At 43.3% G+C, this 26,812-nt stretch overlaps 1 protein-coding gene across 2 annotated transcripts; it reads left to right on the top strand.

Moving 5' to 3' along the window:
• The first annotated feature begins 13,877 nt into the window (after nucleotides 1-13,877).
• On the top strand, nucleotides 13,878-23,707 carry LOC120985715 (zingipain-2-like). Of its 2 annotated transcripts, XM_040413817.1 has the most exons (8): nucleotides 13,878-13,910; nucleotides 14,073-14,176; nucleotides 15,146-15,288; nucleotides 17,606-17,785; nucleotides 17,877-18,059; nucleotides 18,781-18,940; nucleotides 20,335-20,449; nucleotides 23,413-23,707. In XM_040413817.1, exons 2-8 carry the CDS (start codon nucleotides 14,074-14,076, stop codon nucleotides 23,513-23,515), a joined length of 987 nt encoding a protein of 328 aa, XP_040269751.1. In that variant the 5' UTR covers nucleotides 13,878-13,910; nucleotide 14,073; the 3' UTR covers nucleotides 23,516-23,707. The 2 variants fall into 2 exon arrangements, with proteins under 2 accessions (XP_040269751.1, XP_040269750.1); XM_040413816.1 differs by lacking the exon at nucleotides 13,878-13,910 and having other exon boundaries at nucleotides 14,049-14,176.
• Nucleotides 23,708-26,812: the final 3,105 nt, after the last annotated feature.

The raw sequence follows: 26,812 nt of genomic DNA, 5'->3' as shown, positions 1-26,812 counted from the left end.
GGGTGCAATAGGAGAGTGTAGAGCCTGGGTAATAGGAGCGATTCTATTACACCTTGCTGCATTAATTGGGGATCCAAATTGCAGTTATACTGCTGCTTTTAGGTTGTTTGCGCTATATGATACCATATAATTCCAACAAACCTTGCTTGTGATTGGGGTGCAAGTTCTGTATGATACAGCTATTTACCGGGTATTAATAGGAAAGATATGTATGCCCTATTAGCCGTTCTGCATTGATTTTATGTTTTACTTTTTTTAGGGGTGTATGAATAGGAACAAAAAAGGGAAAAATATATGTCATAATTGCCATTCAGCTGTGAATTTACATTGTACTACAGCCATTTACGGGGTGTATTAAAAGGAAATATACATACGTCCCATTAGCCGTTCTGCAGTGAACTGTGATTGTTATATTTCTTTTTTTGGGGTGTAGTAATAGGAAAAATAATACATCTTAATAACCATTCTGCAGTAAAGTTACATTGTACTACAGCCATTTATGGAGTGTATTGAAGGGAAATAAACCTACTTCCTATTATCCGTTCTGCACACATATGTAGAACAGAAGGTGGGCCAGTCCTTAACCACCTCCGGACCGCCTAACGCAGATTTGCGTTCCGGAGGTGGCAGCCCTGCGCTCAGCGACGCATATACGCGTCATCTCGCGTGAGCCGAGATTTCCTGTGAACGCGCGCGCACTCACAGGAACGGAAGGTAAGAGAGTGGATCTCCAGCCTGCCAGCAGCGATCGTTCGCTGGCAGGCTGGAGATGTGATTTTTTTAACCCCTAACAGGTATATTAGACGCTATTTTGATAACAGCATCTAATATACCGGCGACCTGGTCCTCTGGTGGTCCCCTTTGTTTGGATCGACCACCAGAGGACACAGGCAGCTCAGTAATATGTTGCACCAAGCACCACTATACTACACCCCCCCCCCCGTCACTTATTAACCCCTTATTCACCCTTGATCACCCTTGATCACCCTTAATCACCCCTGATCACCCCATATAGACTCCCTGATCACCCCCCTGTCATTGATTACCCCCCTGTCATTGATCACCCCCCTGTAAAGCTCCATTCAGATGTCCGCATGATTTTTACGGATCCACTGATAGATGGATCGGATCCGCAAAACGCATACGGACGTCTGAATGGAGCCTTACAGGGGCGTGATCAATGACTGTGGTGATCACCCCATATAGACTCCCTGATCACCCCCCTGTCATTGATCACCCCCCTGTCATTGATCACCCCCCTGTAAAGCTCCATTCAGATGTCCGCATGATTTTTACGGATCCACTGATAGATGGATCGGATCCGCAAAACGCATACGGACGTCTGAATGGAGCCTTACAGGGGCGTGATCAATGACTGTGGTAATCACCCCATATAGACTCCCTCATCACCCCCCTGTCATTGATTACCCCCCTGTCATTGATCACCCCCCTGTAAAGCTCCATTCAGATGTCCGCATGATTTTTACGGATCCACTGATAGATGGATCGGATCCGCAAAACGCATACGGACGTCTGAATGGAGCCTTACAGGGGCGTGATCAATGACTGTGGTGATCACCCCATATAGACTCCCTGATCACCCCCCTGTCATTGATCACCCCCCCTGTCATTGATCACACCCCCTGTCAGGCTGCATTCAGATGTCCGTATGATTTTTACGGATCCACGGATACATGGATCGGATCCGCAAAACACATACGGACATCTGAATGGAGCCTTATAGGGGGGTGATCAATGACAGGGGGGTGATCACCCCATATAGACTCCCTGATCACCCCCCTGTCATTGATCACCCCCCTGTCATTGATCACCCCCCTGTCATTGATCACCCCCCTGTAAGGCTCCATTCAGACATTTTTTTGGCCCAAGTTAGCGGAAATTTTTTTTTTTTTCTTACAAAGTCTCATATTCCACTAACTTGTGTCAAAAAATTTAATCTCACATGAACTCACCATACCCCTCACGGAATCCAAATGCGTAAAACTTTTTAGACATTTATATTCCAGACTTCTTCTCACGCTTTAGGGCCCCTAGAATGCCAGGGCAGTATAAATACCCCACATGTGACCCCATTTCGGAAAGAAGACACCCCCAGGTATTCCGTGAGGGGCATGTTGAGTCCATGAAAGATTGAAATTTTTGTCCCAAGTTAGCGGAAAGGGAGACTTTGTGAGAAAAAAATAAATAAAATCAATTTCCGCTAACTTGTGCTAAAAAAATTTTTTTCTATGAACTCGCCATGCCCCTCATTGAATACCTTGGGGTGTCTTCTTTCCAAAATGGGGTCACATGTGGGGTATTTATACTGCCCTGGCATTTTAGGGGCCCTAAAGCGTGAGAAGAAGTCTGGGATCCAAATGTCAAAAAATGCCCTCATAAAAGGAATGTGGGCCCCTTTGCGCATCTAGGCTGCAAAAAAGTGTCACACATCTGGTATCGCCGTACTCAGGAGAAGTTGGGCAATGTGTTTTGGGGTGTCATTTTACATATACCCATGCTGGGTGAGATAAATATCTTGGTCAAATGCCAACTTTGTATAAAAAAATGGGAAAAGTTGTCTTTTGCCGAGATAATTCTCTCACCCAGCATGAGTATATGTAAAAAGACACCCCATTTTTTTACCCAAACATTTTTTTTTTATCAAAGACATGTAGAACAATAAATTTAGAGCAAAATTTATATATGGATGTGGTTTTTTTTGCAAAATTTTACAACTGAAATTGAAAAATGTCATTTTTTTGTAAAAAAATCGTTAAATTTCGATTAATAACAAAAAAAGTAAAAATGTCAGCAGCAATGAAATACCACCAAATGAAAGCTCTATTAGTGAGATGAAAAGGAGGTAAAATTCATTTGGGTGGTAAGTTGCATGACCGAGCAATAAACGGTGAAAGTAGGGTAGGTCAGAAGTGTAAAAAGTGGCCTGGTCTTTAAGGGTGTTTAAGCTATGGGGGCTGAGGTGGTTAAAGGGAACCTGTCTGGGGGATTTTGTGTATAGAACTGAGGACATGGGTTGCTAGATGGCCGCTAGCACATCCGCAATACCCAGTCCCCATAGCTCTGTGTGCTTTTATTGTGTAAAAAAAACGATTTGATACATATGCAAATTAACCTGAGATGAGTCTTGTCCCTGACTCATCTTACATACAGGACTCATCTAAGGTTAATTTGCATATGTATCAAATTGTTTTTTTTACACAATAAAAGCACACAGAGCTAAGGGGACTGGGTATTGCGGAAGTGCTAGTGGCCATCTAGCAACTCATGTGCTCAGCAATATACCCAAAATCCAGGTGACAGATTTTCTTTAAGTCTGTCGGAATCTGCCAAAGTGCACGGCAGCGCCCACGTGTGGAGCTGTAACTACGGTCAAGGACAATATATGTCCTTTACGGCCCACTGGGTAAATGTGGTTCCTGCCAAGCCACACCAGCAACTTGGCCAGGTGATGCCGCTTCCATGTTCTCACGCCGTTGGTCCTGCGACAATGTCCGCCTCTGGCTCCTCATAATGCACGGTGTTCTCAACCTCCACTGCAGGGACAATTCACAGTGCCCCTCCAGCATACCACATGTGCAGGGCACAGCGGCGTCACGCTGTTCTGCACCTAGTTTGCCTGGTCAAACGGGGTAAGACAGGGGAGGAACTTCTCCGCGTCCTTCGTTAAGAAATTGAATCCTGGCTTTCTCCTTGACAACTCAAATAGGAACCATGGTGACCGACAACGAAAAGAACATGGTGTCGGTGCTGCATCAAGGAGGGCTGAACCATGTGCACTGCATGGCGCACGTGTTCAATCTGGTTGTAAAGCGAATCCTGAAGTCTTCACCCTATCTGCAAGACATCCTGAAAATGGCCAGGAAACTTTTCATGCACTTCAACCGTACACTGCAAAGAACAACCTTTTTGAGCTGCAGCGGCAGAACGGCATCCCCCAACATAGGCTGATATGCAACATTTCCTAATTACTGCCCCCCGACATGTTTCGCCATATACATGGCGTCTTCAGGGGATCGGGCAGTCTGCCGTATATGGCAAAACATGTCGGGGGGCAGTAATTAGGTTTTAGACCACAGCCGACCCTGATATCGTGTGCAAGCTACAGAGTAGCTGTTAGGTAGGACAATAAGTTAACGCGCCGCCATTTGTGATTAAACAGATAAGTTAAATAGGCAAAGAAGGCATATAGATCATAGCCAGTGTAGCGTATCAACAGCCGCCAGCTACAAAGTAGCACGATATGTTGTAACAGTAAATCAGCAAGCCTAGAGAAAGCTAGCAGGCAGCATAGTTAGCAATGTGCTATCATTACAGCTCAAAGAGTATATACAGAGACACACAGAGAAAAGATAGGTAGCCATGCAATAAACTGCCACTTTAATATAAGCAAAGATTATAAAAGAATAAAAACAAGTACAGCACACTACTGGTCGACTGTTTGAAAGTTTTAAACATAGTAGGTTAGGATTAAGTATTCACTAAATATTAAAAAATAACTAATAAAAGTTAAATTTTAAGTAAATTGAGATTAACAAAATCACAATGCACATGTCAAGAGCAGGCAACCAATAGTCATCTGACTAAATGTAAATACACCCATAGTAATAGAATGTCCTCCTAGAATGCCCTCATTAGTAATACTGTCCCCTACAGTGCCCCCAACAGTGATAATGCTCCCCAAGAGAGCCTCCATTAGTATAAGAGCCACCCAGTATTAATAATGCCCTCACAGATCCTCAGTAGTAATAAGCCCCCCCGATAGTGCTCTTAGTAGAAATAAGGCGGATCTATAAGTCCCTCCTATAGAGCCCCCAGTAGTAATAATGAACGGCTAATGTTCCCATGATTTATAATACCCCTACAGTGCCCCCAGTATTTATACTGCCCCCTACTGTTATAATGCTCACCCTGAAGTGTCCCCAGTATTTATAATGCCCCCCTGCAGTGTCCCCTGAAGTTATTTCTCTCTCTCCACCATACAGTCCCATGTAAATAACATCACACAATCTCTCCTGCCCCTCCAAAATGCAGTCCCATGTAAATAACATCACTCCACTCCCTTTAGCCCCTCCAATACATAGTCCCATGTAAATAACACTATTTCCCTCTCTCTGCCATATAGTCCCATGTAAATAACATCACGCCATCTCTCCAGCCACCTCCAATATACAGTCCCATGTAAATAACATCCCTCTCTATCTACAGCCCCCTCCAAAATACAGTCCCATGTAAATAACATCACCACCTCCCCAGCCATCTCCAACATGCAATCCCATATAAACATCGCCCCCTCAACATTCAGTCCCATGTAAATAACATCACTCCCTCCCACAGCCGCCTCCAAAATACAGTCCCATGTATATAACATCACTGCCTCCCCCTCCGTCATTCAGTCACATGTAAATAACATCAGTTCCTCCCACTGCCGTCTCCAACATACAGTTCCATTTAAATAACATCATCCCCTCCCACAGAAGCCATCAACATACAGTCCCATGTAAATACCATCACCCTGCCCCAGCCCCCTACAACATACAGTCCCATGTAAATAACATCACCCCCTCCCCAACCACCTCCAACATACAATCCCGTGCAAATAACATCACTCCCTCCTACAGCCACCATCAACATACAGTCCCATGTAAATAACATGACCCCCTCCCCAACCATCTCCAACAAGCGTTGCCATGTAAATAACATCCCTCCCTTCAGCCCTAACATACAGTCCCAGTTAAATAACCCCCAGCATACCTCTGCCTCTCCCTTCACTTACCTCTCCTCATATAGCAGACATCACCACAGCTTCTTCCCCCAGGACTTCTCTTCTTCACTCCCGTCCTCTCCTGCACTGGTCACATGATGACATCATCGCAGGTCCTTCTCAACCACTTGCTGTTTTACTGGTCACATGACCTGTGATGATGTCATCACAGGTCTTTCAGATCTTCCAGTGCATTTGATTCAATTGTATTGCTGTCCTGAGGATGGCAATACAGTTGTATCTAGCAGGCAGGCAGGACATTTGGGGCCTGTGACAAAACATCAGTGGCCCAGGCCCGAATCTTTTAACCTAGCAATTCCCCTGCCATCAGCAGCAACTAAGTCTAGAGTCGCTGATGAGCAGTTTTCTTCACCCACCTACTAAAGAAACTACTTACCAGCATCAGCAGCTAGACATAGAGCAGAACCTGAACCAGCAGGTTGTGGCATACTTGGAGTGCACCCTGCCACCCCACATCGAAGATCTCCTGGACTACTGGGCAGCCAAACTCAATTTGAGGCATTAACTGGCCGAGTTTCCCCTAGACAAGCTTTCCTGCCCGGCCAGCAGTGTGGCATCAGAGCGGGAGTTTAGTGCGGCGGGGGCCATAGTTACCCCAAGGAGAACTCTCCTGTCCACCCAAAATGTGGAAAGAATGACCTTTGTGAAGATGAATCAGGCATGGATCAGCCAGGATTTTCAAACACCAGTGCCTGATGCATAAGACTAGATCATCCATGGTGCCACACCTACACTCTTCTAAATACCTGCTTCAGCTAATCCTCTGATGCTGCCACCCACCTGATGCCACACCTTCTTCCAGGTGCTCCTACTGCCACCCACCATCTTCAGCTGGTACTGGTATTGCCCCCCACCTCCCCATTCTGTCACTGGGCCACTCTGTGGTCTCCTCATGCTGCTGCCACCTCACCACTCTGTGGTCTCCTCATGCTGCTGCCATCTGACTACTACAGTATGTCACTGGGCCACTCTGTGGTCTCTTCATGCTGCTGCCACTTCACCACTCTGTGGTCTCCTCATGCAGCTGCCACCTCCCTACTCTGTCACTGGGCCACTCTGTGGTCTCCTAATGCTGCTGCCATATCACCACTCTGTGGTCTCCTCATGCTGCTGCCACCTCACCACTATGTCACTGGGTCACTCTGTGGTCTCCTCATGCTGCTGCCACTTCCACACTCTGCCTCTGGGCCACTCTGTGGTCTCCTCATGCTGCTGCCACATTACCACTCTGTTGTCTCCTCATGCTGCTGCCACATCCCCACTCTGTGGTCTCCTCATCCTGCTGCCACATCACCACTATGTCCCTGAGCAACTCTGTGGTCTCTTCATGATGCTGCCACCTCAACGCTATGTTACTGGGTCACTCTGGTCCCCTCATACTGCTGCCATCTCACCACTCTGTGGTCTTATCATGCTGCTGCTATCTCAACACTATGTCACTGGGCCACTCTGTGGTCTCCTCATGGTGTTGCCACATCACCACTCTGTGGTCTCCTCATGCTGCTGCCACCTCACCACTCTGTGGTCTGCTTATGCTGCTGCCACCTCACCAGTACGTCTCTAGACCACTCTGTGGTCTCCTCATGCTGCTGCCACCTCCCTACTCTGTCACTGGGCCACTCTGTGGTTTCCTCATGCTGCTGCCACATCACCACTCTGTGGTCTCTTCATGCTGCTGCCACCTCACCACTGGGTCACGCTGCTGCCACCTCCACACTCTTTCTCTGGGAAACTCTGTGGTCTCCTCATGCTGCTCCCGCATCACCACTCTGTGGTCTCCTCATCCTTCTGCCACCTCCCCACTCTGTCTCTGGGCCACTCTGTAGTCTCCTCATGCTGCTGCCACATCACCACTCTGTGGTCTTCTCATGCTGCTGCCACCTCCCTACTATGTCACTGGGCCACTTTGTGGTCTCCTCATGCTGCTGCCACCTCACCACTCTGTCTCTGGGCTACTCTGTGGTCTCCTAATGCTGCCGCCACATCACAACTCTGTGGTCTCCTCATGCATAACCATATCAAAACATATGTAGAAGAAACTGTGTTACCTTTAGTTTCAAAATGGAGAATGAATTCTTGGAGACAGAGATTAAAGAGGTATTGACCTCTCTGAAAGGTGGGAAGAGTCCCGGCCCAGATGGGTTTCCTGCACCTTTTTTCAAGAAATTTTGATACTTCCTTATGCCTTTCCTCTTGAGGGTATTCAATAGTATCTCCCCTTCCTGCCCTTTTCCTAAACAAACCTTAGAGGCTCATACAGTTGTGATCCTGAAACCTAACAAAGATGTGACAACCTGCAATAATTATCAACCCATCTCGTTAATTAATTGTGACATCAAAATATACTCTAAAATATTAGAGTACAGTGCTCCTTGATGTTATCCACAGAGATCAAGTGGGATTTGTGCCAGACAGAGAAGCTAGGGATAACGCCATATGTACTATCGATCTTATTTCTCGGGCGCATAGTCATCAGGTCCCTCTATGTCTCTTATCAGTGGATGCTCAAAAAACATTTAATAGGGTACATTGGAGATTTATGATAGCCTCTCTAAAACAAATAGGCTTAGGCCCTGGCTTTATAGATACACCAACCCCATGACCCGAGTCCGAGCTAAAGGTATATTAGCACCCTCGTTTACTATTAGAAACGGGACTCAACAGGGATGTCCTCTCTCGTCCCTATTGTACGTATTAGTAATGAAACATCTAGCCATTGCGCTGCAAAATAATCTGGACATTTTTGGAATACAGGTCGAAGATCGCTCGCACAAACTGGCACTTTACGCGGATGATCTCCTCCTTTATGTCTCGAGGCTTCATACCTCCCTCCATTCCATTCGGAGTGAATTTAAGCGGTTTGGTATTATATTCCTTTCCACATTTCATTTCTTTGTTTGTAAAATAGGCTTCTGATCATTGGAAATTAGGGAAAATAGAGAAACATGTACTTGTAAACTAATCAACTCATTGGGGGGAGGGTATTTATGAACAGACACATTTTTTGCATCAGATTTGCGGGAGTCTGCATTGCTGTAATTTAGGCCACACAATGTTGGAAACATTTGGTACATCTTTAGAGGGGTTGTGTCAACTGGGATGTCAATGGCATATCGCTAGGATTTGCCAACTAAGGTGAAGGTCCCTCCACTGAGATCTAGGGTTGAGCGATATACCAGTGTCAGCTATATACCATGGTATTAAGAAACACAGTATTTTGTGACATCGTAGGAGCAGTCACATGTGCGCTGACTGCGTCTAAATCTGTGTCTGCCAGCCCCTGCATCTTGCACACCAATACCCACAAACACATTACTGCCCGCAGCGGCTGCCCCCTGTGCCTTCTCACTCCCATATTCCGGCCACCGACATATGAATCAGATAACGGCCCGAACGGAAAAAGTCTCTCCGATTCACCACTTCGCCTGACTCCTGGCCTGCGAGGAGTGAGAGAGATGAGACCCTAAACATAGAATAGAACAGAACCGACCGGGGTGTCATACAAAAAGGTGTTATGTCTGTCTATGTGACTGTCTTCTGTGGCCCAGTCCTTCCTGTCTGTCTGCAAGCTGCCATCTGCACATTGATCTATTATAGCAGACTTTAGGGAATAATGAGCAACAAGAATGCATTACTGTATGGTGGCCACAAAACATTATTATACTGAGGGGGGGGGGCTTCAAAACTTGCCATCCAAACAGTATAGTCTCCTTGTAACTGCCTCATACAGTATAATGTCTCCTCTTTGCCCCCATTCAGTATAGTGTCTCCTTATGGCTGCCCCATACAGTATAATGTCTCATTGTGGCTGCCCCATAGAGTATAATGTCACCTTGTGGCTGCCCCATACAGTATAATGTCTCCTTGTGGCTGCCCCATAGAGTATAATGTCTCCTTGTGGCTGCCCCATAAGGTATACTGTCTCCTTGTGGCTGCCTCCATACAGTATAATGTCTCCTTGTGGCTTTCCCATACAGTATAACGTCACCTTGTGGCCGCCCTATACAGTATAATGTCTCCTTGTGGATGCCCCATACAGTATAATGTCTCCTTGTGGCTTTCCCATACAGTATAACGTCACCTTGTTGCTTTCCCATACAGTATAACGTCACCTTGTGGCCGCCCCATACAGTATAATGTCTCCTTGTGGCCCTAAGTGTTTTTTTCTTTTAAATGGGTATTTATCGCAATATATATCGTTATTGCGATAAATTTCTTAATATCGTTATCGTGGGAATATTTTTCATATTGCCCAACCCTTCTGAGACCCACATCTATCTCCATAATGGGCACTCAAAAGTGGAGAGTGCAACACGCATGCATGGCGTGCTCTCCGTTAATTTCTATGGGAGTTCTGAAAATAGCCAAGCGAGTGCACTTGACTTATTTCAGCAGTCTTATAGAAATGCATGGAGCGCGCACCACGCAAGTACAGCCACTGTTCCATGGCAACACACATCCCATATAATAAATAAATAAATAAATAATAAATAAAGACACAAGACAACCATTTGGAATCAATATTGGCTGCCATGTTTATTCAGGTTGTGAGGTTATGCTCAGGATTGCCTTTGCTAGGATCAAAGGACACTTGTTTGTTCCATCCAATTCAGATCAAACACCGGGGTATAAGTTTTAAGCTGACTTGCAGCCAGGTTTATTAATAAGGTTGCAGATAAAAATAACAAAACAGCAAAAGAAAACCTCGCCTGTCCGGCACTTACTATACATAAGACGCCCCTGTCTCCTTGCTGGAGGGCTTCTCCCTGTCAGCTCACAAAACAAGGCTTTCAGAAACCTTTTACTCACATTTGGCTCATTCACACAGACAGACTTTCTGTGTCTCCAGACAGAGAGCGACTGACTGACCTCCTGGTCTGCTATATCCCCACCTTCTGCTGCTTCATTAATTATCTCACAGGTGAGAGTCTTCCACCTGCTACTTCACATAGGAGAAGAATCTTGGGGAAATATACCTCCCTTCCACCACAAATCCTGCATTGGTGTCACAAGGGTTACCAATAAATAAATATAAAATATATTAATTTAATAAATATTGAATCATATTAAAAATAACAATATAAAATCAGCAATGACCAAGTCCACCAAGCTCAAGCTGGGCCACAATACCCCACAAATAAACATTGCGACAAGAGCAAACAATAAAATGTGGGTGGGTGGGCAGAGTCCGTTATTATAGCTCTTCTTCAAACTGGCAACTGATACCCCGATCACTGGACAAATAAAAGAAAGAGAGAAACCATACACATACATATAATATTAACCCCTCAGAGACCAGGGGCTGATTAGGAACCTAAAGTGGCCCTAGAAAAAAAATACCTAAAAGTAGCCCCATATTGTAGGAGGACTGAATTGACAGGAGACCATATTGTGAAATATCACATACCACAGTGCCACACAATATATTGCACCAAAAGCTGTCCCTCTGAGTTGGCCATCAATAGAGGCAATTTTCTTTCCTCCTCCACTTGTCTTTGATTAAAATATGGAGCAGGATGCTTAGGAGGTGAGATGCGGAACATAGTTGAATTCAGGAGAGCATGTCGCTGGCCAGGAACATGGTTACCTGATTCTCCAAGAGTTAATTACCACGGATAGCTTATTATGGGCCCTTCCAGCGGCAGAGATGGGGGCTTGGGGTCCCCCTGGGTCCTGTAAGGTCTATGGCCAATGCGTCTCTGTCAGGGACTGTGTTGCCAAGTGTCCCCCAAGCAATTCCGCTCTGGCCAGCCCCTTCATTCACTTGTATGGGAATACTGGAGACAGCGCTTGGCTATTTTCAGTAGTCCCACAAGAAATGAATGAACGGCTGTTTTCCACTCACGTAGGGGGTCCTGTTCTGGAGATCAGTGCAGATACTAGAGGTGGGACCCGCACCCGATATTGGTGCATATCCTAGAGATATGCCACCAATGCCTCAGATGAGATAACCGTTTTAAGTCGAACACTTCTGACCCCAAGATGTTATACCATTTTCTATACCACCCCTTTTCTGGAGTAAGATTGAGACAAAGTTTTGCAACGTTTGATAAAATCTCAGTCGATAAATTTGAAGTGAAACTAGTAATATGGCTAACCACACTCACTTTACCACCAACTTTTGAAAACTGGAGTGGTGTAAAAATGCAAAACTGCTAACTTTTTGTGACTTTCTGAAGCCTGAATCTCGGGAGCAAAGTTTGATAATTTCCCACCATAATCCTTGTGAATTGATCTGCCCCCATGAATTTTGGTGCAGCCAAAAGTATAGTTCTTGCAGCTTTGCATAGATGCGGACACTTTTCTGCCTACAGCTTAAAGAAAGCAGTAGAAGAAAACTCACTTATTAACGCTATCACATTAAACACGTATAGTGAAAGTAGGTGAAAAATGATTTGTACATGGCCTATTCTTTGGTCAATATACAGTAGGGTGAGGTTCTTTAAAAAACACACTTGAGTGACATGATATCTGATCTTTTTCTTTAATCGTGAGGCAAAGATAAGAATATTTTGAATCATGCTTCTTGTTAACATTTGAAACGACTTTTTATTCATTGAATATAATCAATGAGTTACAGTATATTCCTAATGGTAGTTAGAATACATATCTTCAATATAATTATAAGGAGTTTAACCCCCCCCCCCAAAAAAAAAAAAAAGATAACTAGAATAAGAAGAGAAAGAAACACTCTAATATTATGTTCTCTCTCCTCACTGCAGAGGATGGAATCAAGATGGGCCCATAGACCTTCTATTGAGCCTGTCTCTCGTGATATTTGAGTGGTTCTCTTTCCTTGTTCTAGCGATTGGTGGGATTCTCCCCACTCAGAACCCCTCCGATCAAAACTTGTGACTAATGGAGGTTTCTTCAAGTTCCCCTTCTTGTGAATTGCCCCCTTTTGTCCTGCTAAGTTAATGATTTCTGCAATGATTAGAAATAATATTGGTTTAAATTATATTAACTGTAACCTCAAATATATTCTGAGCTTCAGTTCCTCACCAAAATCAAGATCTCTGCTTACTAAAAAATGAAAACTTATCTTTTAAGGGGAGAGGAATTAAAACTCAAAGGGCAGATTTAACAATGAAAAAGCTCCTGTTTTTTGGTGCATTTTGCACCAAAAAAACTGGCATGGGTGCATTTTGTACCAAAAAAATGGCATGGGTGCTTTGCATCGCATTTACCAACAGTTTTACATGTTTTTTTTAAGCTTTTTATGCCTTGCTCAACTAAGGGGCATGACTTCATGGTATAGGAGTGTGGCCTAAATGCCCCTCCATGTGCCAAAAAAAGCACTTCCTTGTGCCAAAAAAATGCTCCAAAAGTTTGTAGCATTTTTGGAGTACAACTATGCCAACTGGGGATGTGCGAATTTCATGTTATGAAATTTGTTCACGCTTCCTTTGGTGGTAAAAGCATAATTGCGTTTTGGATTCCGATACCACGGACCATAACGCAATTCTATGACGGAATGCATAACAGAATGCCTTCAGAGGCATTCCATTATTCATTCTGTCATAATAGAAGTCTATGGCCTGCATAACAGATCCGTCCCGTTTCCGTTATGCAGTAGAGGACTCCCCATCTCTAATGCCAACCTATAGGTGGTGTAAGCTTAGACTAGACCTTTTTTTTTGTGCACTGACACATGGACATATTTTTGACACACAGACAGATTTGTTTTGGTGCACACATTTTTGCAGCACAGACAGAATTCTGGTGTTAATCTAGTGCAGGATTTACAAAGAATTTACAGGTGCCAGAATAGTAAATTTCTCTAATATTAATACTGGGATGCATATTCTTAGACAACGTAAAGTACAGCACTATTAGTAAATCTGCCCCAAAGTATGTTACAACATTCAATAACGTAGCAAGCAATAAAGACTTACGCACAACCCCCCCCCCCACCCAAAAAAAAAAAAAAGAATTTGATTTCAAATTGCTTATCTTATCACACTTAACTGTTTCCCGTAATCAAATGTCAAAAGGCAGACATGCATGTGACATTCAGATCGAATAATCTGATAATTCTCCAAGTACAGACATATATAGAGTGCTGTGACTGGGGTACTGCATTCATAGGTGAAAGCACATCTTTCAGGTCAGTGGGGAATAGCATGGTATCTTTCTAAGAATAAGAACTGCTTCTCATTGTGTTGGTTTCTTTCTCAGATAGACTGCATTTAAGAATGGTGTCATCCCTACATTGCTTAGTATGAGTTTAGATTGCACTATTGGGTCATAACCTCATGTTATCTTTCAGAATGCATCTGAATAAAAGCCTGTGCTTTTTCGCCACTTTCCTGGTCTGTACCTGGGCTTCTACCTTCTTTGATCAGGAATGGAGTTTGTGGAAGACAAAATACAGTAAGTATATTTTCAAAGAATATGTGAAAACATTTACTTTCTAAGTAGTAGAATGTATGTCTATAGTCTGCGTGAAGAGTATCCATGAGCTACTGTAAGTTGAGAATGTTTATGACATAACATTTACTGATTGAATATAGGTCCTTTCTTCACATGTTGAAGAGTAGACTCACAGCATATTGCCACATAGTTACTGAATTGTGCAAGGACATTTCATGTCAACCACATGCAAAGGCTGCATAGTACACACAAGGAGAAAAAACAAAGAAACATTTTTCAGGGGGAAAATAGGTGACTAATGCAATTAAAGCAGCAGGAGGTGCAATCATTTTGATAATTACAGATATGTAAAAAAAAAAAAAGCATTACTAGTAATTATCAAAATGTACATTATTTCTGCCATTTATAATAATTATTTTTTATTTCTTGGATAACATAAAGTGATGCAGTATTCACCCAGCTGAAGCTTTTCTCTATGTATTTAATACCTGGCTACACTTGTTTCTGATATTAACAGTATTATTATAGAGGTGTGATAAAACTTTGATCACTGAGGGACCCCCCACTAAGACCCCCACTGATAGCTAGAACTGGGATCCGTTACCCCTCACCGTATGACCATGGTAAGGAGGAGAACCGTAGATATTGAATGGAGTAGCAGGGTGCATGCTTAACCCGCACTGCAGTCAAACTCCGCCTTACCATGGTCATTTCTAAAGGAGCAATAGGTGACTTGGCGCCCTGCCCTAGTGATCTATGGAATCCACAGCAGTCAGATATTTGTCACCTATCCTGTGGACAGGGGCTAAATGTCGATTGTCAGAAAACCCTTTTAGAGCATGGTCCTAGGTAAACCCATAGAAGTAAATACAGAGGATGTCTGACACTAAGGGTAGACTAACCCATCTCCTGAAAAAAACTTGACCTACTATTGACCGTAAAAGTCATTTTAAAATACTTTTTTGCCAGACAAAGTATATTCCTATAGTAAGGAAGAGTCATTCCGGAGGAAAGTTTGGGAAGAAAACTGGCATAAGGTGCAAGAACATAACAAACTTGCTGACCAAGGCCACTCCAAATACTGGATGGCAATGAATCATTTTGCAGACGTGGTAAGTTCATGCACATATACATTCAGTATCTCAATTGAACATCCAATTTAAGCATCAGCCTTGACTTTGGAAGCTTTTATTCCTCCATGTTTCCCACTGTTTCATGAAACATAAGTATTTCAATCTCATTCTTGTATCATTATTTTTTGCAAATGAGTTAAAAGGTTTGGTCCACCTCAGACACTGGTGGGATATTGCTAGAGTATGTCACCAACGTCAGATATGTTCCAATCTCAGAGGTGGCGCCCACGCCCATCTCTAGAACCAAGCCCGCAAAGTGAAGAGCGAATCCTCTCTTCATTCATTTCTATGGGACTGCTGAAAATAGTTGAGCGGTGTATTCAGTTATTTTCTGAAGTCCCATAGAAATGAATGAGAAGCGCACCGGGCAAGTGCGAGCACTGCTGCATTCACTTTTATGGAGCTTATGGATCCCTGCGATATGCCACCAATGTCTGTGATGGATCAACCCCTTTATACGATAGATCATGTTATAATATTATTAGTAACATTGTTAATAGCAAAAAATAATTAAAATAGGTAGCTACATTTGGAATTGGGGATAGAAGAGACATCCAGACAGGATCAAATATGTTTTAAAAGTTAATTTAAACCTAGAGTAATAGTTTTAGGGTCTATGGGCCAGATTTATGATGTTTATACACTAGTTTTCTGACGTCAAATTTTTTTGCGCAAGTGCCTATTCTCTGGATGGGTCATCAAACAAGGCGCTTGAGTTCACAGTAGCATCACAACCTTCTCTCAGCTCACTAAGTACAACGCTGCACATTGTATAGTGGCTGTGCTTGGTATGGCAGCTCAGCCCCACTTCGGTGGGGCTGAACTATGCCTAGGCAAGGGGGTTCCTGGTGTCGAACCGATATGATACTGATGACTAGGGTTGAGCAAATCGGGTTCGGATAGCTGTATCTGAACTCGATTCACTTAAAAACTTTGTTAATAATATGGGCTCCGTCTTACTGTAAAATACTAAGCCAAACTCGGCTTCGTGCCTCATTAACAAAGCCAAACTCAGCTTTGTATTTTGATACAGTAATTTATGTGAATAAATGGACTGACGTGATAGAGGCAAGATAAAGTAAGTCTCGCAATATTTGCAGAAACTTTGGAAAGAGCTCCTCAGAGGACATACATTTTACAGTAGGATGGAGCCCATATTATGAACATAGTTTTAAAAAAATTCACTCAACCCTACTATCCGGTGGATAGGTCCTCACTTAAAATATCTCAGAAAACCCCCTTTAAAGGGTTTCTATCACTTCGTTTCACCTATTTAGCTTTCAGACACTAGCGATCCGCTAGTGTCTGCTTTATCTAACCATCCTAATATAAGAGCTTATTGTCCTGCCGTTTAGCTAAAAAAATAACTTATATAGATATGCAAATGAGCCTCTAGGTGCTATGGGGGCGTGATTAGCACCTAGAGGCTCCGTCTACCTTAACAAACTGCCGCCGCCCAGCACGTCCCTCCAGCCCGCCCATCTCCTCCGGAATGCGATGCTCCTTGTGCACGTCTGTATTCGGCGCATGCGCAGTGAATGTCTGACCGCTTCCCTGCTCAGACATCTCCACTGCGCCTGTTCATCGGAGCACTATGACGTCATCGGCGCAGGCGCAGTGGAGATGTCTGAGCAGGGAAGCGATCAGACATTCACTGCGCATGCGCCGAATACGAGGAGCATCGCATTCCGGAGGAGATGGGCGGGCTGGAGGGACGCGCTGGGCGGCGGCAGTTTATGAAGGTAGACGGAGCCTCTAGGTGCTAATCACGCCCCCATAGCACCTAGAGGCTCATTTGCATATCTATATAAGTTATTTTTTTAGCTAAACGGCAGGACAATAAGCTCTTATATTAGGATGGTTAGATAAAGCAGACACTAGCGGATCGCTAGTGTCTGAAAGCTAAATAGGTGAAACGAAGTGATAGAAACCCTTTAAAGGAAATTTCCATATCCCATTACCAAAACCCTGGGTTCCCATCTTTAATTGCCCCAGTTGCAGTGCATGCAAATGAGTCCTGATATTCATGAGCTCCTGTATCTCCCCACCCAACTGCCACTAATAAGATGGGAAGAACTGAGAGCTCCTGACTATGAGGACTCATTGGCATGCCCTGTTTTTCCCTGTGAGAGGGTAGGGAGAGAGTTCATGAATAAGCTGGACTCTTCTCTGGGAGAGCGTGACTCTTCTCTGATTTCTCGGATTTTAGCATGCCTGCCACTACTCACTGAGGTGACAGGTTCCCTTTAAGCAACGAACAATGAATGTTTGTAACTGTTTTCTAACTGTACGTTAGACACGTGAAGAAGTCAAGAGGAGGAGCTGCCTCATTTCAAATGGGGCACAACCCAATGTTCCCATTCATAGCTATGGGTTAAGAGATAACCTACCTGACCATGTTGACTGGAGAGAGTCCAAGTGTGTGACAGATGCCAAGAATCAAGGGTTATGTGGATCATGTTGGGCTTTTGCAACAGTAAGTATTCAATCCTCTACATATTTATGTATTTTACTTTGACTGCTTCAGTGACCTTGAAGTTAAATTAATATTGCTGTCTTTTTTTAAGGTGGGTGTAGTTGAATCCCGTATATGTATAAGAGACCAAAAACTGCTTACCCTGAGTGAGCAACAGCTGGTGGACTGTGATCATGTAGACCAGGCATGTTGTGGGGGGCTCCCAGTTAATGCACTATCATACGTAACACAGCACGGAGTCATGAAATCTGAAGATTATGAATATCAAGAAAAGGTTTGTCTTTTACTTATGTCATTCACAGGGTGGCAATAATGGGTGTGCAAAGTAGCCCTATAATATACTACATTGTGAGTCAGTTTATTCATGACTATTGGCCTGCTTACTAGCATCAGTAGCATGCAAAATAATGGACCACCTAGACATGTCTAAGGGTTTACTTGCAATACATCGCCTTTTAGGAATCTATAGACCCATACCGTACATTCTTATGCCTCTGATTTTACGATTCCATGAAAAACTGAGAGGATAAAATGGGCAAGTTTCATAGCATGTACTATAGCATTAGAAAGGTATTCTGATATCCTTCTTGGCACCAAATATATAACCTATGTACTGTACATAACCCGACAAGAACCATTACACTTAACTTTGTGATCCTGAAAAATTGATTATATTGCCCATAATGATTGGTGTGCCAGATATTACCTTATAGTATATAGATCTCTTGTAATGTCTACTTACACAGCGCTTTGATTTTTGGTAGCACTTTGTCACTCAAACTAGAATATGTTCAGCTTTGTTGGGGATGTATGATATTTTTCAACAGAATATATCTCAGACATGTCTGCCACTGCAAATCCCTTCCATGCCTCCGAATGGGACTGGCATCTAAATGTGCATGCATTTTTGCAAGCCCCATTCAAATGAAAGTGAGAATACAATGCATATGACGGTACTTAGATATTGATTCTTGTGTTTGTTCTCTTTAAACAAGCAAAATGCCTGTGGATTTAAAGATGGTAAAGCAATAACGCTGAATCTAACCAAATACTACAGCCTGCCCGATGAAGACAGCATTCTGTCCGCAGTGGCTCTAGAGGGACCCGTGGTTGTTAGCTTCGGGGTTGAGCAGGATTTCCAGCTATATAGCCATGGTAATGTTACAGTATATTTTTTATAGTGCAAGCAAATATATCTTCTTTGTCTTAAAGGTGTTGTCCAACTTAAAATTGTTTTTTTTTAAAAGCCACCAAAGCAAGGCCTGTTGAGGGAAGCATACTTACCTGTTCCCTGATGCTTGGTCCCAGCTCTGCGGGTCCACCTCTGTCTTCGGACCCTGTATGTAAACTTCCAGCATGAACAGGGTTACATGCACCGCTGCAGCCAATAGATGGCTGCAGCATTACATGTGACCCTGTCCATGCCGAAGTTTACATACAGGACCGAAGTACAGTCGAGAAAGCAGTCAACCCGCAGAGCTGGAACTGAGTGTCATGGAGCAGATGCGTATGCCTACCTGGAAGGTCCTACTGGATGGGGAGTGTTTAAGAAACTATATTAAGTTGGACAATCCCTTTAAAGATGATCTGCTGTTTAGCAGAAGCCAGTTGTGAAGACACCACTGTGTTAATAGCACCTAACGAAGAATACAGGATGTGGTTACATTGTAGTATCTTATTCAACTCTATTGGGAAGTACACTGTTAACAGATTTGCATCAGTCAGAGACAAGAAATTCACATGTGCCATGCTGACTGAACGCATACAAATTGATATGTTCTCATTTCAGCTTGCATCCCACTTAAATATAAATGAAATCTTATTTAAAAAAAAAAAGACCAAGAGACGCAAATTTGAATATAGTCTAATGTGTAGAATATAAGACAAGTGTGGCATTGACTCCAATTTCTTTTTTTATCTTGAAGGCCAGATAGCCCTCCAATTCTGCTGTTAGGTAAAGCAGGCAGCATGCTATATAAATGTGCTTGCCTAGATTGCACACTACACTATTTTCCCATCAAAAGCAACAGAAGCCTGACACAATAAATCCATCTAATGAAGGGCTCATGCACACAATCCTATGTGTTTTGCATTCTGCGAAAAACGGATCCGCAAAAAATACGGATGACGTCCGTGTACATTCAGTTTTTTGCGGAACGAAACAGCTGGCCCCTAAATAGAACAGTACTAGCCTTGTCTGTAATGTGGACAATAATAGGACATGTTCTATTTTTTTTGCGGAACGGAAATACGGACATATGGAAACAGAATGCACACAGAGTAACTTCTGTTTTTTTGTGGACCCATTGAAATGAATGGTACCGTATATGGTCCACAAAAAAAACTGAACGGACACGGAAATAAAATACGTTTGTGTGCATGAGCCCTAAAGCACACAAATCCCCCTCAAAGTCAATGGAAATGCTTAACAGTAAAACAGAGAAAAAAAAGCCAACTGACCCAAAGTATTTATGCTCAGTGAAGGGTTTACTTGTTGTTATGTCTACCATTCTTCAGAAATGTAATATCAGCTTTTCTTTTAATACAAGGAATATTTGATGGGGAGTGTGCAGAAGAGGCTAATCATGCAATTATTTCTGTGGGTTATGGCTCTGAAGAGGATGAGGACGGTGATAACCAGCCATACTGGATAATAAAAAATAGGTATGTTAAGAAAACAACTTTCTTTATTGCAACACAGCAAAAGTGTCCAACAACGTTGTGCCCTTTTAGCATGGACACTGTCCGTATCCTCGACCAATTGTAAGGGATCGCTCTCTCTCAGGGGGGTCACAATCACAGATTTCTTCTCTGACAACAGGGTTCCAGTCCAAATGGTGTTTTATTTTGGCTCTTCAGCACCATCACAAACATAAAAATCGCAAAAATAAACACCTGCCCGTCTAGGCACTACCTAATACATAGGTCATCTCTACCTCACCTATAGAGCGCAGTTAACACACAGAATTAGATCCGGATTTCCTCAACCAAATGGCCCAGCAGCCTCCAGGCTGTGACCACACCAGTACCTTTGGGGGATTATGGTCCAGAAGTCCTCCCGACTCTGACTGTGCCACCCTTTTTCTGCAGACGCCGCTGGGTCCCCCCAAAGTTCAGGCTTTTACATAGCCTCATGGCCCCTCAGCCCTCCTGGCTGAGACCACACAGAGTCTCTTCAGGATTCTACTCAAAAATCTTCTGTCTACCTCATACACAGAGGGTTGTTTTCTCCCTCCATGATTACAACAATCTTCTCAGCTAAAGGCAATACATGTACTGGAAGGGTGTGGACTGGCAGATCCCACTACCAAACCTATCCACCAGTCCAAATAAAATCCAGCCCAGAACAAAATCAGCTGAAAAACACTTTCAGAAACCACTGCAGCTTTCTAGATTTTAGTTATTTCACCCAGCTGAGGTATCTGGGTGGGATATACACACCTTCCAGCACTATACTGTACACATTATCACAATATGTACTGTGTATACAATCTATGGATGTTCTATTGTATTGATGTTTCTGTATGTGTAGTAGACCCCTTTACATTCTAGTAAAAATGGCCGCCTGCAACCTCTCCTAGAATGTAAGCAAGGCTGGCCGCTTCCACCTGCAGAGCTCTCTAGGGGGATGAGAGGACTTGGCCTTAATATACACTACGGTCTGGAATTTGCATATACTATATATTGGTAATTTTCCTGTCAGGCTGCTCAGCCATGATGGCATATCATGGACATGATCACATCATTAGCATATATCGTAGAGCAATGTAGTGAGGCCCTGCCCCCTCACTCCCTTAGACCTCTGCAAGTGGTGGCAACCAGTCGTACTCACATTCTAGGACAGGTTGCTGGTGGCCATTTTAAATAATTCCTGGAAAACCCCTTTAAGCCCTTCTCTTGCAATAACTAGGAAATTGAGAGTCATTCAGTAAATAATTTTCAATCAATTACCTTTTACATACATAAATCAGATTAATTTTCTACAATCTATTGTAACCAAGTGATTACTTCTAGATTGTCTTAGCTTTTCATTCTGAGGATGACATTGGGCCAGATTTATCATTAGCTCAGGTCAGAATAATGGAGTGAAAAAGTCCCAAATAAAGTCCCAAACGCTAAAACTGCGCACAAATTTGCGACTTTTTTCTGATCTGCACTATGCTCGCCAGTTTTCTGAAAGTGGGCGTGTTTTCTTATGTAAATGAATCTCTAGACAGATTTACTATTGGGACTATTTAAAAAGTCGCAAAAAAGTCGCAATTTCACTCCAGTGAGGACCATGCTTATCTTATGAGACTTTTTAATAGAACATGCGACTTTTTCATAAAAACGTGTGACTTTTTCGTAAAGATGTGCGACTTTTGTAAAGCTGCTTACTGACGGATAAACTGCTACCGTCAAACCACATTTATTACAGTCTTAAAGGGCCGATCATAAATCTGACTTGGCTAAAACTGACTTTAGCTATATGTTAAAGTGGAGTGAGCTGTCAGAGTAATGATAAATCTGGCCCATTATCTCTACCACTGCCCCAGAACACATATATGGGGTAATTTATCAAACTGGTGTAAAGTAGAACTGGCTTAGTTGCCCATAGCAACCAATCAGATTAAACCTTTCATTTTCCAAAGGAGCTGTCAAAAATGAAAGGTGGAATCTGATTGGTTGCTATGGGCAACTAAGCCAGTTCTACTTTACACCAGTTTGATAAATGACCCCAATAGTTCATACAAACCATAACCCAGTATGAGAACTGCAGAGCGCTACCTACGTCCTGTCATATTTGCCTTTCTTGAATATCCTCTCAATTTGCTGGATAAATAATAAGCAAATAATTGATTATTCACCTAGAATATTAGACAATGTTCTCATACAGCCTTCTCTGAGAGTTAAATGTAGTGGTGATTTTAATTTGCTTATGATCTTTGGGGGGGCAGTGAGATTATATCCTCTCCCTAGAATTTGCATAGTTCACGTTCTTTTATCTTCTTTACATGTAATAGATTTACAGATATTTGAATTGCTGGTTTGCATTTATGTCGAAGCACTGAACTTACATTCATGGCATGGAAAAATACCTGTTCCATCTCTGTGGTAGATATTTACGGGCACATTAATAGTATGTGCAAAAATATGATTAAAAAGATTGAAGATCCCCCTGCATCCATAAGGATAAAGAGTATAGACCTAGTGTGGCGCACTAAACTGCTGAACATCCTGCACTTTAGCAAATATGAATACTGCAATATGAATAGATTTATATTGTCCTATGCTCCCCATTAAAGATGAGTGGATTTCCCCAAATTTGTTTCGGATCAAAGTTGGTCGAATCAGCAGTCAGATGCTGGTCTTAATAAACACCTGCGCTGGCGGTGGCTCCGCTGCTGTTATGAAGACCACTTCTAAATGTAAGACCGCTTATTAGCTGTCTTACATTCAGACTTTTTTCTATGCCTGAAACAGGCGCAGAAAATGGTAAATGAGACAGGCCTACCCGTCCCTTTCCCCGCCAATACCACGCCCACTTTTTTAGACCTGGCGAGAGCGGGGAAAAGTCACAGACTTTAGCAGTACAATGTTTCTTTATATGTCACCTGCATCACCTATATTTGCATTTCTTTTCACAGCTGGGGTGATACCTGGGGAGAAAACGGCTTTGCCAAAGTCCAGCGTAATACCAACAAGTGCTCCTTTGCACAATACGCAGCCAGTTTTGATTTCCTGGAGTAATTATTGAGTGTCAATATTCTATGACTTCATTTATGTAAAGTGATACCTGTAAAATATGAAATTTATCTACATTTCTATTCATGTTGATGTAGTAAAATTTCATGGACAGCATTATTAAATCTTTTGCCGCCATATATTTGGAAATATATTTTGCTCACTGCTCTGTATAAATAAACTAAAGCTTCTATTCTGTTTTGGTCAATTCTGCTTTTCTTCTTGCTTGAACTTTTACACTGATCCTGGTATCTGTACCAGGGTGGCACCAGATTCAAATGAAGATAAGCAGCACTCCACGTTCATTAATAGGGTAAATCCATTCTCCATAATCAAATCACCTGGTATAAGTCCAGGGCATAGTGGTGCAAGCGGTGAAGGGTCCTGGCTCTGGATCCCTATTGAAACGGCAGTAAAGAAAGGTCCAGTCTAAGCAATGGTCTTTTATTCAATAGGTAGGCAGCATACATACTGAAGTTTCGACCATGAAGTCTTTATCCAGCGATGTGAGGTGTGACATAGTGAACCTTAAATAGGTGCCCAGCAAGTGGGTGTAACCATAAGTGACCACCTCCTATTCATAAAGTAAATGACCAATATTTCTGTGCACTTATACACAATAATGAAATGTTGAATAATACATTTATAGTGAATGGGGCTTCATGTGAGGCTCCAGGGCCACTATATGTCATGACCCAGACTAAATGTCCTTTATTGGTCCTGCTTTGATATCCCTTGAGGATGTGGTCTTTCTTTCTATGTGGGACATAACCTATATCGCTTAAAGGGAACCTGTCACCGGGATTTTGTGTATAGAGCTGAGGACATGAGTTGCTAGATGGCCGCTAGCACATCCGCAATACCCAGTCCTCATAGCTCTGTGTGCTTTTATTGTGTTAAAAAAACGATTTGATACATATGCAAATTAACCTGAGATGAGTCAGAGCTTGAAAATATGACTCTTCTCTGGTCACACAAGATATGACTCTGTTATGTTAATTTGCATAAAAGGCAGGAAGTACAAAAATGCATAATACTTATTGAATTTGTCTGCAAATGAAATTAATAGTGTAATTTATATGTTTAGGGTAACACAATGAACATTTAGAAACGCTCAGTGAGGGTAGCATGGTAGAGGTGACAGGTTCCCTTTAAGTATAGGAGTCATTTTCTGCCCGACAATTACTGATGTCATCTTTGATAACACTCTTTTGTATGATTGGAGCCAGGGTACTGCTGGTGATTAGAAGAGGGCAATCACATTTACTGCCCAACTAGAACTTTACCTGGCAACTGTAGACATCACCCTCTTTACTGATGACCAGGGACGTAACGACCGGGCCCAGCGGGGAAGAGCCCACTGCACTCACATGTAACGGGGCCCGGCACTGTCACTGTACTTCATGTCGGGCTCCGTCAGAGCGCTCATCTCACCTGCATCACATGCAGTACAGCATCTATCAGGTCCCAGCTCTGCCCTACTAGAGTTATTCACAAATTAAACAGGTGGGCGGTGACAGTGCCGGGCCCTGTTACACGTAAGTGAAGACTGGGGTCAGTGGGTGACATTACTGGGGTCAGTGGGGAATATTACTGGGGGCAGTGAGGGACATTATATGGGGCAGTGGGGGACATTACTGGTAGCAATGGGGGACATTAAAGGGAGCAGTGGGGGTCATTACTGGGGCAGTGGGGGACATTATTGTGGCAGTGGGGGACATTACTTAGGGCAGTGGAAGGACATTACCTGGGGCAATGAGGGACATTATTGACATTTCCAGTGAGTTCAATTATAACAAACTAGTAAAGGTATTATGGTTCCGCATGATACTATCCCTCACTCTTCAACACCATAAACAGGAGTAACCGTGCATACATAGTATTGTTTCAAATATGTGAGTGCATACCTGCTTCAACCTCGCTGGTATTTCTTTTGCACGTGCCAAATTTCTTGTTGTATGATTAGGTGTATCTGGTAGTGGGATAAGGAACCCTATGTTCTGTCTTCAAAGCGAGCTTGCCCCGGCCGGTGGCAATGCTCAAAGTTTGACTGCTAGTTCGCGCTAGTTTTTAAGCGCTGTGTGATGTCACTGAACACGGTACGGATGCCCAGGAGTGTCAAAATACCAACACGTGTCGGATAAAACGCTATCCTTCCTCAGGGATACAGGCTCCTGCTTCTGGTATTAACTATATAGGGTATCTTGCTCCTCCCATTGTTAACTCTTCGTTCTCACTCATACCTATCTACGTTAATCAAATGCAAATAACTAAATTTCTAAATTTAACATTACGGGCACTAGTGTATTCAAATTAAAGATCCAACATGTCTCTGCGCTATAAATTTTTTTCATGAAATCTCCTCCCCTCTTATCTCTCCTAACAATTTCTGCTTAGCTTCGGGAGCGAGGATCTGTGTTTCTGCTGCTTAGCTTCGGGAGCGAGGATCTGTGTTTGGCCTCGTTCCCAGGGCGGCTTTGCTGCTGGGAGGCTCCCTGCTCCTAGGTCTGCCTTGAGCGCCGAGCTGATCACTCGGTGCTCGACTTGTCTGTCTGTCAGTCATGTGACACTGGCCACGTCACATGACCCTCACTCCCCACTATAAATACAGGCGGCCTGCTGGCTACAGGTTGCCTCTGATTTTCGTCCTATAGGCTGTGTACTTTATTGTTATTTAGCTACCTCTGGAATTGAACCTCGATCAGCCTCTTGACACCTCTCCTGCCTGCTCCCTGTACCTTGACGCTACCTCTCGGATTTTGACCTCGGCTTGTTTACGGATTTGTCTTTGCCTCTTCCCTTGTTCTGACGTGACCTCCTGGACTGACCTCGGCTAGTTGACCCACCTCTCCTTCCGTTTTTGTTCTACCTCTTGTCCGTTTATTGTAACTTCTCAGTGGCTGTCCTCTTCCCTGCTGTCTCTTTCTCTCTGCTTGCACTTAGTAGGTTAGGGACTGTCGCTCAGTTGTGCTCCGTCACCTAGGGTGGGTGGTGCAAGTAGGCAGGGACAGGGGACCGGATGGCAGCTCAGGGGGTGCACCTCCGCTCTATCTTGATTCCCGTGACTCTACCCATGACATCAAACTTGTCTTTACTGGTTGCAACTTTCATCAAAGCAAGATACAGCTTTTAGTCTTAGGTCCCAGCATGTATTGGCAATGGTTGGCAGGTATTTATCTTCTGCTCTCTCGTGTACCTGGAGCTTTGCAGGAAAGGACGTCTGCTTGTTAGCTCTAAACTGTGGCAGGAATTTGGCTTCTGCACTTTCCATCTTCTGCTGTATGGGGACTGACTAGCTGAGGA

This window comes from Bufo bufo, chromosome 1 (genome assembly GCF_905171765.1).
Source record: "Bufo bufo chromosome 1, aBufBuf1.1, whole genome shotgun sequence".
Classification (NCBI taxonomy): domain Eukaryota; kingdom Metazoa; phylum Chordata; class Amphibia; order Anura; family Bufonidae; genus Bufo; species Bufo bufo.
This window is presented reverse-complemented; position numbering and strand designations above follow the sequence as displayed.